The 14,443-nt window shown below is 48.1% G+C and overlaps 1 protein-coding gene across 13 annotated transcripts in view; it reads left to right on the forward strand.

The window, feature by feature from the left end:
* NWD1 (NACHT and WD repeat domain containing 1) overlaps positions 1 to 14,443 on the forward strand; it is a 97,929-nt gene that overhangs the window by 42,682 nt on the left and 40,804 nt on the right. For all 13 annotated transcript variants that reach the window (XM_063701086.1, XM_063701085.1, XM_055372067.2 and 10 more), the window contains 3 exons: positions 1,344 to 1,461; positions 2,559 to 2,717; positions 10,633 to 10,830. In XM_063701086.1, coding sequence (XP_063557156.1) covers positions 1,344 to 1,461; positions 2,559 to 2,717; positions 10,633 to 10,830 — 475 coding nt within the window. The remainder of the gene's footprint in view (positions 1 to 1,343; positions 1,462 to 2,558; positions 2,718 to 10,632; positions 10,831 to 14,443) is intronic.

The following is a 14,443-nucleotide window of genomic DNA, read 5'->3' on the forward strand; positions in this document are numbered from 1 at the left end:
TGGGCAACAGAGAGAAACTCTGTCTCAAAAACAAACAAACAAAAAAAGTACAGAGTTATTGTGGACTCTTCTCCCTGATGTTAAAATCTTATATAACTGTTGCATAATGATCGCAACTAGGAAATTACACTTTTAATTCTTTGGTTATAGCTTGATGTTTCTTTTTCTCTGTCTGCCCTGCTGGACTGGGGAGGCTGGAGGCAGGACCAGGCTCTATTCTTTTTTTGGTGCTGACTTTTCTTTTTCCCTCCCTTCTTTCCTTTCCTTCCTTCCTTCCTTCCTTCCTTCCTTCCTTCCTTCCTTCCTTCCTTCCTTCCTTCCTTCCTTTCTGAGTCTTGCTCTGTCACCCAGGCTGGAATGCACTGGCATGATCTCAGGTCACTACAGCCTCTGCCTCCCAGGTTCAAGCGATTCTCCCATTCAGCCTCCCTAGTAGCTGGGACTACAGGTGTGTGCCACTGCACCTGGCTAATTTTTGTATTTTTAGTAGAGACGGGGTTTTGCCATGTTGGCCAGGCTGGTCTCAAACTCCTGATCTCAAGTGATCTGCCTTGGCCTCCCAAAGCACTGAGATTACAGGTGTGTAATTACAGGTGGGATTACCACACCTAGCCTGGTGCTGACCCTTCTCTTCTCCCCCAGAGACCCATTCACAAATCCTTTCCTGTGTGCCCAGAGTCCCTGCAGACTCAGCTTCATCCTGCCTCTCCAGGACATGGTCTGAGCCCCTTTCATTCACCTAGCCTCTCAGTCTCTTGCCCTGGTGCATCCTCCCAAGGATGCTTCTGACCATCCAATCTGATTATGCCTCTTGTCTAAAATCTTCCATAGCTCCCCAGTGCCCTCAGTCTTGAGCCTGACCTACCCAGTCTGATATTCAGTGCCTTCGTGATATGCTGCTTACAAGCTCCCTACTCTCATTTCCCACCCACATCCCCTAACCTGACTTGTATAATTCAGTCCTCCCAAACTCAGCCTGCTCTTTCACACCTCCAGACCTTTGCCCATGCTGTTCCCTTGCCCTGGAATGCCATTGTTTTCTGACACATTTTGCCACATAGATGCCCACCTAATTCTGAGGCTCAGTTCCAATGCCTCTGCCTTCAGGAAACATTCCCTATTCCTCTCAGAAAGTCCCATGACCTCTGGCTTTGATTCTCTGAGTCCCAAATGTCGTCATCTGCCCCAGCCCTGACCAATGGGCACATGGGGGCATGTCTGTCTCCCATTGCATTCTCGTCCACTCCAGCACTGTCTGGAGCATGAGGTGAATGAATGGGCTTGTGCGTGGAGTGAATGAATGGGCTTGTGTCCAAGCTGCAGTCTCCCTTCTCCTCTGCCAGGTGGCGCCGCAGCCTCTGTGGTTCTCACACACGGTTGCAAACCTGCGGAAGCTGAAGGAGTTGCCCTATCACCTGCTTCACTCGGGCCGCCTGGAGGAACTGAAACAGGAGGTTCTGGGTAAGGGCTGCCCCCCATCTCAGAGGACCGAGCCTGGTGACTGCACCACGCTCCAGTCTTCTAGAGCCTGGGGAGGGTGAAGGGCAAACATGGAAATCCTTCGTTCCTCCTAAGGCAGAGGTTCTTACAAGGGGCAATTCTACACCCAGGGGATGCCTTACAGTGTCCACAGATAGTTTTGGTTGTCACAGCTAGGGGAGAAGGCACTACTTGAATCTGGTGGGTGGAGGCCAGGAATGCTGCTCAATACCCTACAGTGCACAGGACACCCTACCACAGAAAATAATCTAGCTCCAAATGTTAGTGCATAGGGTGAAAACCCCTGCCTTATCATGAGAGACCCTATCTGTCTGTCTGTCTATTTGTCAATCTGTTCATCCACCTATCCATCCATCCATCCATCCACCCATCCATCCATCCATTCATCCATCCATCTATCCATCTAACTATCCATTTATCCACCCATCCATCTATGATCTCCTTATTGAGCCATGAGCTGGTTATAACCAACCATCCATCCATCCATCCATCCATCCATCCATCCATCCATCCATCCATCCATCCACTCATCCTTCTGGCTGTCCATCCATCCATCCATCATTCTATCTGTCTATCCATGCACCCATTATATGTCCATTATCTATTCATTCATCTACCTTTCTGGTCATCCATCCATCCACCCATCATTCTATCCATCCACCCACTTATCTTTTTGTTTGTCCATCCATGCACCAATCCACCCAACATTCTTTCTCTCTCTCTCTCTCTATCTATCCATCCATTCACCAATCCCTGTGATTCTTAACCAGAAGAGATTCTGCCCCCCCAGGGGACACTTGACAATGTCTGCAGACATGTTTGATTGTCACACTTGGGGTGGGAGTGCTACTGGTATCTGGTGGGTGGAGGCCAGGGATGCTGCTTTACATCCCACAATGCATAGTTCAGCCCCTTACCACAGAGAATGATCCTGCCCCAGTGTCACTACTGCTGAGCCTGAGATGCCCTGAAGGAAATGGAGAGATGATTCTCCACCTCCCAGGATGAACTGGAGGGAGGTAGGCACTTCCCACGTCCTCCCCGCTTCTCTCCCTCAGGCAGCATGAGCTGGATTTCCTGCCGGGGCATCTCTGGGGGCATTGAAGACCTGCTGGATGACTTTGACCTGTGTGCCCCTCACCTGGACTCTCCTGAGGTTGGCCTGGTCCGTGAAGCCCTCCAGCTCTGCCGCCCTGCTGTGGAGCTCCGAGGCATGGGTGAGTCCAGATGGCCTGGATAGGAGTGACCAGGACGGGCACTGACTTCTAGAAACATGCTCTCCTCATTGAGTCATGAGCTGGATTTTCATCAACTCTCATACCTTTCCTGTCTAAACATGTGAATTTTTCCCCAGCACTGCTTCTAGAATTTTTTTTGACATGTGGTATCACTGTGTCACCCAGGCTGGAGTTCAGTGGTGCAATCATAGCTCACTGTAGCCTCAGACCCCTGGGTTCAAATGCTCCTCCCACCTCAGCCTCCTGAGTAGCTAGGACCACAGGTATGCACCACTGTGCCTTGCTAATTTTTCTATTTTTCACAGAGACAGGGTCTCACTGTGTTGCCTAGGCTAGTCTCAAACTCCTGGGCTCAAGGGATCTTCTTGCCTCAGCCTCCCAGAGTGCTAGGATTATAGATAGACATGAGCCATGGCGCCTGGCCTAGAATTTTAAATTAAGCCTGGGAGAGCTTTGGACTGAATACTACCAAAGCAGGGCCCATCCTGTTACCCTGGACTTTTCTTTAGAAAGTGCCAGGTAGGGCTGGGCGCAGTGGCTCACACCTGTAATCCCAGCACTTTGGGAAGCCGAGGCAGGCAGATCACAAGGTCAGAAGTTTGAGACCAGCCTGGTCAATATGGTGAAACCCTGTCTCTACTAAAAATACAAAAATTAGCAGGGTGTGGTGGTGGGCACCTGTAGTCCCAGCTACTCGGGAGGCTGAGGCAGGAGAATTGCTGGAACCTGGGAGGCGGAGGTTACAGTGAGCCGAGATCACGCCATTGCACTCCAGCCTGGGCAACAGAGTGAGACTCTGTCTCAAAAAAAAAAAAAAAAAGAAAGAAAAGAAAGCACCAGATAGGAACTATTTCGAGAAAACTCGAGGAAATTATGTAGGTACATATATGATAAGAGAGAAAACAAAGTTCCCACACATTTTTTATTGATGAAATTCAAAATATAATAATAACTGAGTACAAAACTTAGGGTTCAGAGTTGGTTTTCACTATTATCTGGTCCATTGCAAACACATGGCTGTAAAAATTATTCTCAGGCTGAGCATGATGGCTTACACCTGTAGTCCCAGCTACTTGGGAAGGTGAGGTGGGAGGATCAATTGAGCCTGGGAGGTCGAGGTTGCAGTAAACTGATTGCTCCGCTGCATTCCAGCCTGGGTGACAGAGTGAGACCCTGTCTCAAAACAAACAAACCAAAAAAAAACTTATTTCTAGCTCCCAGATGACTTGGGCTGGGTCTGGCCCTCAGACTGCAATTTGCTACTCCCTGCCCTAGAGCTTGAAGAATCTCTCCAAGTCTTTAGACACTCTGGCCATGAGGATGTTCTGTTTGGTTTTGTTTTAATTATAGCAAAATACATGTCTTAACCATTTTTTTTTTTTTTTTGAGACAGGATCTCGCTTCATTACCCAGGCTAGAGTACAGTGGCATGATCTCAGCTCACTGCAACCTCCGCCTATCAGGCTCAAGAAGCCTCCCAAGTAGCTGAGACTACTGACATGCACTATCATGCCTGGCTAATTTTTGTATAATTTGTAGAGACGGGATTTTGCCATGTTTCACAGGCAGGTCTTGAACTCCTGGACTCGAGCAATCCTCCTGCCTCAGCCTCCCAAAGTGCTGAGATGACAGGCATGAACCACTGTGCCTGACCCCCATCTGAACCATTTTTATGTGTGCAGTTCAGTGATTAAATATATTAATAATGTGCAGCTATCACCACCATTCATCTCCAGAACTTGTTAATCTTCCTAAAGTGAAACTCTGTCTTCATTAAACATTCACTCCCTGTACTAGTCTGTTTTCACACTGCTATAAAGAAACACCCAAGACTGGGTAATTTACAAAGGAAGGAGGTTTAATTGACTCATAGTTCTGCATGGCTGGGAAGGCCTCAGGAAACTTACAGTCATGGCAGAAGGGAAAGAGGTGTGTCTTTTTTTTTTTTTTTTTTTTTTTTTTGGTGAGACAGAGTCTCGCTCTGTCGCCCAGGCTGGAGTGCAGTGGTGCGATCTCGGCTCACTGCAAGCTCCGCCTCCTGGGTTCATGCATGGCAGCAGGTGAGAGAGAGGGAGCAACTGCCTTATAAAACCATCGGACGGCCAGGTGTGGTGGCTCACGCCTATAATCCCAGCACTTTGGGAGGCCGAGGCAGGCAGATCACTTGAGGTCAGGAGTTTGAGACCAGCCTGGCCAACATGGTGAAACCCCAGCTCTACTAAAAATACAAAAATTCGTCAGGTGTGGTGGCACATGCCTTTAGTTCCAGCTACTTGAGAGGCTGAGGTGGGAAAATTGCTTGAACACGGGCGGCAGAGGTTGCAGTGAGCAGAGATCCCACCATGCACTCCAGCCTGGGTGACAGAGTGAGACTGTGTCTCCAATAAAACCCAAAAAACCATCAGGTCTCGCGAAAACTCACTGTCATGAGAACAGCATGGGGGAACCACCCCCATGATCCAATCACCTCCCACCTGGTCCCTCCCTCAACATGTGGGGATTATGGGGATTACAATTCAAGATGAGATTTGGGTAGGGATACAGAGCCAACCCATATCTCTCCCCATTCTCCCTTCACCCCAGTCCCTGGCAACCACCATGCTATTTTCTGTCTCTATAAATTTGACTGCTTTAGGTATTTCATATAAGTGGTATTTTACAGTATTTGTCCTTTATTCTCTGACTTCTCTTACTGAGCAGAATGTCCTCAAGTTTCATCCACATTGTAGTATATGTCAGAATTTCCTTCCTTTTTTTTTTTTTTTTTTTGCACAACAGAGTCTCGCTCTGTCACCCAGGCTGGAGTGCAGTGGCATAATCTCAGCTCACTGCAACCTCCACCTCCTGGGTTGCTCAAGCAATTGTCCTGCCTCAGCCTCCAGAGTAGCTGGGATTACAGGCGTGTGCCACCACATGTAGCTAATTTTTGTATTTTTTAGTAGAGATGGGGTTTTGCTATGTTAGCCAGGCTGGTCTTGAACTCCTGACCTCATGTGATCTGCCCACCTTGGCCTCCCAAAGTACTGGGATTACAGGCTTGAGCTACCATGCCTGGCTAAGAATTTCCTTCCTTTTTAAGGCTAAGAATTTCCTTCCTTTTAAAGGCTTAATAATATTGCATTGTATGAATATGCCACATTTTGTTTATCCATTCATCTGTCTGTGGACATTTGTGTGTTTCTACCTTTTGGCTATTGTGAAAAGGAATCGCTAGATCACATGGCAATTTTGTGTTTAACTTTTTGAGGAATGACCACTTCATTTTCCACAAAAGCTACACCGTTTTATAATCAAACTATGGGAGACAATAAATAATATCTTTTTCTCTACCCTTTTATGTTCAGTGATAGGGGCCTGTGAATTAAACTAACAAAAGACAGCTTAACAGGAGAAAGGGCTCACACATTTTAATTTTACATGCACAGAAGTTTCACAGAAAAGTGAAAACTCAAAGGAGTGTTTAGACCTGGGGCCTTAAATACCATGTTAACAAAGAGCAATAAATTGTGAGGTGAGTTCACAAAGGAAGGGGGAGTATTCAAGATGCTTAAGTCTCTGTATCCAAAGTGCTTCCCCATGGATGTGAATAGGATGTTAAAAAGGATGACCAGTGGCCTGTGATTCCTATGCAGAGCTTCTAATCCTGGCCCTGCAAACCATCCTTGAACTATCTGCTTCTCTTTATTCTCCTGGCCATCAGCCCAGGGCCAGTGCTGCTGTCTCTCCTCCAGACAGCATCCTCGGAGGTCTGCCTACTTTGGATTCATTCTTACCCTTTGGTTTATTTTCCATACAGCACTCAGAAGAATCTTGAAAGCCCAAAACGGCCGGGGTGGCTCAAGCCTGTTATCTCGGCACTTTGGGAGGCTGAGGCAGGTGGATCACTTGATGCCAAGTGTTCAAGAGACAGGGAACAAAAGCTGGGAAAATTGCCTTATAAAACCATCAGATGGCCAGGTGTGGTGGCTCATGCCTATAATCCCAGCACTTCGGGAGGCTGAGGCAGGCAGATCACTTGAGGTCAGGAGTTTGAGACCAGCCTGGCCAACAGGGTGAAACCCCATCTCTACCAAAAATGCAAAAATTAGCCAGGCACGGTAGCACGCACCTGTAATCCCAGTTACTCGGGAGGCTGAGGCAGGAGAATTGCTTGAACCCAGCAGGCAGAGGTTGCAGTGAGCCGGGATCACACCACTGCACTCCAGCCTTGGCGACAGAGCAAAATTCCATTAAAAAAAAAAAGAGCCCAAATCTCACTAAGTATCTCTATTGAATCTTCTAGATGGTTCTCCCATTGTCCTTGGGATAATGACCTTTCCAGTACTGTAGCCTACATGGCTGTGTATGACTCACTCTCCTGGGAGATGCTTGTCTCCATCCTTACTGCCCCAGACAGTGATGGAAACATCCAAGCTTGCGTGCCAGGGGCCCTGGGCTGGGACTCGCCTCCCCCAGCCCTTCTGTGGCAACTTTGGAGCTCAGCTAAATGCTATTCCTCAGAGAAGCCTTGTCTGGCCACCACTGAAGCTTAACTTCTCTATGTCTTCCCGATCCTTGCCTCTGAATTTTCTATCACTGCACCCTGTTTTCCATCTGTCTTGGCTCTTTTTCTTTTTTCTTTTTTTAGAGACAAAGTCTTGCCCTGTTGTCCAGGCTGGAGTGCAATGGCATGATCATAGCGCACAGCACCTTCAAACTCCTGGGCTCCAGTGGTCCTCTCACCTCAGCCTCCCAAGTAGCTGGGACCACAGGTGCACACCACCACCCCTGGCTTGTCTTTGCCTTTAATTATGATTTCTCTTGGTTTTCTTTTGCATCATCTGTCTGCCACATCAGACTCTGAGCTCCATAAGGCCAATGGCATCATCTGTTTTCTCCCTGCCAAATTTTTACCTTTAACACATTGATATGGTTCGGCTGTGTCCCCACCCAACTATCATCTTGAATTGTATTTCCCATAATCCCCACACATTGAGGGAGGGACCAGGTGGAGATAATCGAATCATGGAGGTGTTTTCCTCCATGCTGTTCTCCTGATACTGAGTAAGCTCTCAAGAGATCTGATGGGGCTTTTTAAAATAAGGGGCTTCCCCCTTTGCTCAGCTCTCATTCTTCTCTCTCCCCCCGCCTTGTGAAGAAGGACATGTTTGCTTCCCCTTCCACCATGATCGTAAGTTTCCTGAGGCCTCCCCAGCCCTGCAGAACTGTAGGTCAATTAAACCTCTTTCCTTTATAAATTACCCAGTTTCAGGTATGTCTTTATTAGCAGCATGAGAACAGACTAATACACACGTAGACCACAAATTTTGAGCCCCACTGTGTTGATCGAAATCTTGGTGCTGCCACTTCTTGGCAGTGTGACCTTGCAAACCCTTTACCATCCCTCCCCCTGCCCCACAGCCCTCAGTTTTCCCATCTGCAGAATAGGGATGCTGAGTGACCATCCCACCTAGGGCTGCTGGGAAGAGTACGCGCATCAATTCACACAGAACCTCCACCTGTGTTGCCATCGAGGGTCCTGTCACTGTCATATGATAGCATTGTTGACATGAACAGCCTAGGATGAGCTATTTCTGCCCTGAAACCCTATTTTTGTCATTTGCAAAATGTGCAATTGAACGAAAATGTGTCCAGAACTCCACCCAATGTGAAGATGCTGGTGCCTGCAATCATTATTCCTTTCTTATGCATTCACACAACCACTACTGATTATCTGCCATAGCCCCAGCTCCCACGGGGACCTAAATATAGTTAATGTTTGTCTCAGCCTTTAAGAGAGGGAGATGGGGCTGAGTGCGGGGGTTCACGCTTCTAATCCCAGCACTTTGGGAGGCCCAGACAGAAGGATTGCTAGAGGGCAGGAGTTCAAGACCATCCTGGGCAACATAGCGAGACCCTATCTCTATAAAAAAATTAATTAGTCAAAAATAGATAGATGGCTGGGCACAGTGGCTCACGCCTGTAACCCCAATACTTTGAGAAGCCGAGGCAGGCAGATTGCTTGAGGCCAGGAGTTTGAGACCAGCCTTGGTGACAGTGAAACCCCATCTCTACTAAAAATACAAAAATTAGCCGGGTGTGGTGGTGCATGCCTGTAATCCCAGCTTCTTGGGAGGCTGAGGCAGGAAAATTGCTTGAACCCGGGAGGCAGATGTTGCGGTGAGCCGAGATCGCGCCACTGCACTCCAACTTGCACGACAGAGCAAGACTCTGTCTCAAAATACACAAATAAATAAAGAGAAGGAGATGGAACAGCATACCAAACAACTGGAATTTAAGGCAACTGGAAAGAAAAATAACGCGAGAGGCCCTCGCCAGGAGTTGTAAACCTTGATGGAGCAACTTCCCAGGAAAACAGCCTTGGGCATGACTTCCCAGTTTAAGGAAGATTTAAAAGCCCAGATCTCTCAGCAAGTTCCCCGCAAAGCCCCTTGATTGACAACCTGTGGCTCCCCCAGCACAAGGAGGAGGTGTAGGAACAAATGTTATCACCAGAGGGCGCTGCTGGACAACCATGTGCTCTCCGTACATCCAAGCAAGCTGGCCAATGGGGATCATCCAACGTAACATCCTAAATGATCCAACGCGATCACGAGTCCTTTTTTTTTTTTTTTTTTTTTGAGAAGGAGCCTCGCTCTGTCACCCAACTTCTGCCTCTTGGGTTCCAGCGATTCTCCTGTCTCAGCCTCCCGAGTAGCTGGGATTACAGGCCCGCGCGCCACCATGCTCGGCTAATTTTTCTTAATAGCCCATTTTTTATAGAACGGTTTTAGGTTCACAGCAATTGAGTGAAAGGTACAAAGATTTCCAATATATCCCTCCTCTGATCCTACTTTTATTGAAAAGGTTGAGTCTGAGCACAGTGGCTTACCCCTATAATTCCAGAGCTTTGAGGGGTCGAGGAAGGAAGATATCTTGAGCCCAGGAGTTTGAGACCAGCCTGGGCAACATAACGAGACCCCGTCTCTACAAAAAATAAAAAACTAATGAGGCGTGGTGACGTGCATCTGCAGTCTCAGCTACTATAGAGGCTGTGGCCGGAAGATCGCTTGAGCCCAGGAGTTTGAGGCTGCAGTGAGCTGCGATCGTGCCACTGCACTCCAGCCTGGGTGACAGAGTGAGACCCTGTCTCTAAAAAAATAAATAGCCAGGCGCGGTGGCTCATGCCTGTAATCCCAGCACTTTAGGAGGCCGAGGCAGGTGGATCACCTGAGGTCAGCCCAGCCAACACGGTAAAACCCCGTTTCCACGAGACACACAAAAATTAGTTGGGCGTGGTGGCGGGCAACTGTAGTCCCAGCTATTAGGGAGGCTGAGGCAGGAGAATCGCTTGAACCTGGGAGGTGCAGGTTGCAGTGAGCCAAGATCGCACCATTGCACTCCAACCTAGGTGACAGGCTAAAACTCCATCTCAAAAATAAATAAAATAAAATAAAATAAAACAAACAAATAAATTAGCTGAGCGTGGTGGCGCATGCCTGTAGTCCCTAGTATTTGGGAGGCTGAGATGGGAGGATTGCTTGAGCCCAGAAGTTTGAGGCTGCAGTTAGCTTTGATCATGCCACTGCACTCCAGCCGGGACAACAGAGTGTGATAAAAGAGGAAGGAAGAAAGGAAGGGAGAGAGGGAGAGAAGAAGGGAGGGAGGAAGGAAAGGGAAGCATTCTAGGCAACCTGGGCAAAGGCTGGAGACTGGAAAGAGCTGGGTGCATCTGAAGCAAGGGTAAGTGTGTCTGGAGAGCAGAGAAGGAGACAGGAGCGGACAGCAGAGGCCAGTAGCTGAGGTATTGTGTCTTCTTTTGTTCTGGAGCCCCTGCAGGGGGCAGAGACTCAATTGGCAGGGAGGGTAGAGAGGGCTCAATCCAGGCAACTTAGTCTACATCCCTTTGTTGCAGAGAGGAGCCTCCTGTACACAGAACTGCTGGCCAGACTCCATTTCTTTGCCACCTCACATCCAGCACTGGTGGGACAGCTATGCCAACAGGCCCAGAGCTGGTTCCGGTTGTGCGCACACCCTGTGCTGGTGCCCCTCGGAGGATTCCTCCAGCCCCCGGGAGGACCCCTCCGGGCAACCCTCAGCGGTTGTCACAAAGGTGAGTCTCCCCAGCATAGCAAAAATCCCAGCAGGCACCTGCTTGCCTGGGGGCAGTGAAGGCCAGGTGTTTGAGGTTGTCCTCTGGGACTCCCCTGTGCTAGTTGGGAGGCCCCAAGCTTGCCATCAGAGCCTGCCCCTGCTGTCTCATGCTGAATCAGCTCTCTCTGCCCCATGTAGATGTCTCATATAAATTCTTCTAATGAGCCCGATGCTAGGGGGTGCCTCCAAGCTTCCCATCTCCAAGGGATTGGTGCCCATCTGACAGTTTCAGCTATTTACAAGCTCATGCTAGTAATTCTGAAAGCTAGGAACTGATGCCTGACAGTCCTCTGAGCAGCTGAAGGAACTGTAAGCAGCCCTTGGAATCCCAGAATGTAAGGGAGAGGAGAGGATTTAGGTTTTGCCATCCATTTGTCATTCATTTTTTTCTTCCTTCCATTCATCCATCCATCTATGCATCCATCCTTTCATTCACCTTCCTACTCTTCCATCCAATTACCCTCCCTTCCATTCATTGATCTATCTACCTCCCACACTTCCATTCATCTATCCATCCATCCACCACCCTCCCACCCACCCATCCATTCATCCACCCATCTTCTCTGCCACCCTTCCATCCATCTACTGCCCCATCCATCCATCCATCCATCCACCTTCCCACTCTCCCATCCATCTATCCTCCCACCCTTCCATCCATCTATCCATCCATTCACTCATCCACGCACCCATTCATACATCACTTGTCCATTCATCCAATCATCTACCCACCCTTCCATTTATCCATCAATTCATTTATCAAACCACTTTCCTCTCCATCCATCCATCCATCCATCCATCCATCCATCCATCCTCCCACACATCCACCCATCCATCTACCCACTCTGCTACCTTTCCATCCATCTATCCCCCATCTCTAAATCCATCTACCCTCCCACTCTTTCATTCATCTACTGTTCCACTGTTCCATCCATCCACCCATCCACCCATCCATCCATCTATCCATCTACCCTACCACTGTTTCATTTATCTAGCCCCATTCATCCATCCACCCATCCGTTATTCATCCATTCATCAAATCATTTACTCACCCTTTCATTAATCTATCCATCCATCCATTCATCAAACCACCTTCCCATCCTTTCATCCATCCATCCACCCACCCTTCCATCCACTCACCCACCTACACACCTTTCCTTCCATCCATCCACTCACCCATCCATTCATCCATTCATTCATCCTTCAACCCTTTCTTTCTTCTTTCCTTCCTTCCTCTCTTCTATCCACCCATCAGTCATCCACCCCTCTACCCACTTATCCTTCCGTTTTCTTCATCTGATCATCTTCCATTCATTCACTTACGCCTCCACCCATCCACACACTTAGCCATTCATCAACTTTCTCACTTCAATTTCATCGAGAAACTGATTCCTCCATCTACCCATCTACCTGCCCATCCATTTACCCACTCACTCATCCAACTAGCCACCTGTCTACCCACTCATTTACCTCCATTCACCCATCTATTTATCTGCCCACCCGCAATCTCTCACATTGATTGTGAGACCACTGAGTTCACCTGTGGTTCAAATGTCAGAGCTCCTCACTGTGCCACATGACCTGGCAGTGAGAGCTGCACTCCCCAGGCACATTATTTTCAAAATAGAAATGCTAAGAGACACTAAGTACAATGCATGGAGGAGTTGATTTAGGGGCAGCCACTAGAATGCTGTGTTGAGGATTCTAAGATTGAAGCTAGCTTAGTGGGAAAGAGTGTGTATTTGTTAGAATATAGGCTCAGATGTTGTAAAAAAATGGCCAAAATATCAGTGGCTTAAATAAGATAGGAGTTTAATTCTCTCTTTTGAAATAGTTCAAGCAAAAGCAGAGGCAAAAGGGAGTCTTTAGGGTGTCCGGGACCCATACTCTTTCAATCTGGCTGCTCTGCCATTTTCAGTGTAGGGCTGTCCTCGTTGGCCCAATATAGCTGCTCCAACTCCTACCATCAAGATGGCATTCCAGCCAGTGGGGAATAGGAGAAGCAGATGGCAGGCCTCTTCATTTTAAGGGCACGACCTGGAAGCAGAACTAAATATTTCCACTCCTGTCTTATTGGCAAGAACTTGGATATCTCCAACTGTAAGGAAGCCTGGGAAATATGTTTTTATATTTTTATTTTTATTTTTACTTTTTATATGGAGTTTTGCTCTTGTCGCCCAGGCTGGAGTGCAGTGGCGCAATCTCGGCTCACTGCACCTCTGCTTCCCGGATTCAAGCCATTTTCCTGCCTCAGCCTCCCAAGTAGCTGGGATTACAGGCACATGCCACCATGCCTGGCTAATTTTTGTGTTTTTGGTAGAGACAGGGTTTCACCATGTTGGCCAGGCTGGTCTCAAACTCCTGACCTCAGGTGATCGCCTACCTTGGCCTCCCAAAGTGCTGGGATTACAGGGTTGAGCCACTGTGCTCAGCCAGGGAAATGTGGTCTTTGTGCGGATAACTATGTACTCAGCTAAAACCTATAGGCTTTTGGGTTTTATTACTAAAGGTGAGATGATAGAATGACTATGGGTGGCACAAATCGCACATAGTGCTGTGATTGATTAATGATGTCTGTCATGGCACAGGCATAGGAAGTTACAGCTTAGCGTGACATTTTTGTCATCTCTGGGGCAGGGAAATGTTCTGTGTTTCAGATCCACTGTGCCCCATTGTTCATCCTCTAGTTCTGTTAAAGTTGAGAAAGTTCTTACCTGTGTGGGCTTCAGTTTGTTCATTTTTAAAATGAAAAGTATGGCCAGGCATGGTGGCTCACGCCTGTAATCCCAGCGCTTTGGGAGGTTGAGACAGGTGGATCATGAGATCAGGAGTTCAAGACCAGCCTGGCCTACATGGTGAAACCCTGTCTCTACTAAAAATATAAAAATTAGCCGGGCGTTGTAGCGGGCACCTGTAATCCCAGCTACTCTGGAGGCTGAGGCAGGAGAATTGCTTAACTGGAAGGCGGAGGTTGCAGTGAGCAGAGATCGTGCCACTGCACTCCAGCCTGGGCAAAAGAGTAAAACTCCGTCTCACGAAAAAAAAAAAAAAAAAAGAAAAGTATGAGTTAATATTTCCAAGGTCACACAATGAGTGCATAAGAAAAAAAATAAAAGGGGCTGAGCACAGTGATTTATGCCTATAATCCCAGCTCTTTGGGAGGCCAAGGCAAGAAGATCTCTTGGGCCCAGATGTTCAAGACCAGCCTGGGCAACATAAGGAGACCCTGCCTCTACAAAAAGTTTTAAAAAAAAGAAAAAAAAGCTGGTCATGGTGGCATGTGCCTATAGTCTCAGCTACTCAGGAGGCTAAGATGGGAGAATGGCTTGAGCCCAAGAGTTCGAGGCTGCAGTGAGCTGTGATTGCGGCACTGCACTCCAGCCTGGGTGATAGAGTGAGACCCTATCTGAAAAAAAAAAAGAAGAAGAAAAGGAAGGGAAGGAGAGTGGGGAGGGGAAGGGAGGGAAAGGAGAGGGAAGAGGGAAGGAACTGGAGGGAAGGGAAAGGGGAGGGAAGAGGGAAGGGAAGGGAAGGGGAAAGGGGAAGGAAGGGAAGGGAAGGGGAGGGGAAAGGGG

Source organism: Gorilla gorilla, chromosome 20 (assembly GCF_029281585.2).
Source record: "Gorilla gorilla gorilla isolate KB3781 chromosome 20, NHGRI_mGorGor1-v2.1_pri, whole genome shotgun sequence".
Taxonomy (NCBI): domain Eukaryota; kingdom Metazoa; phylum Chordata; class Mammalia; order Primates; family Hominidae; genus Gorilla; species Gorilla gorilla.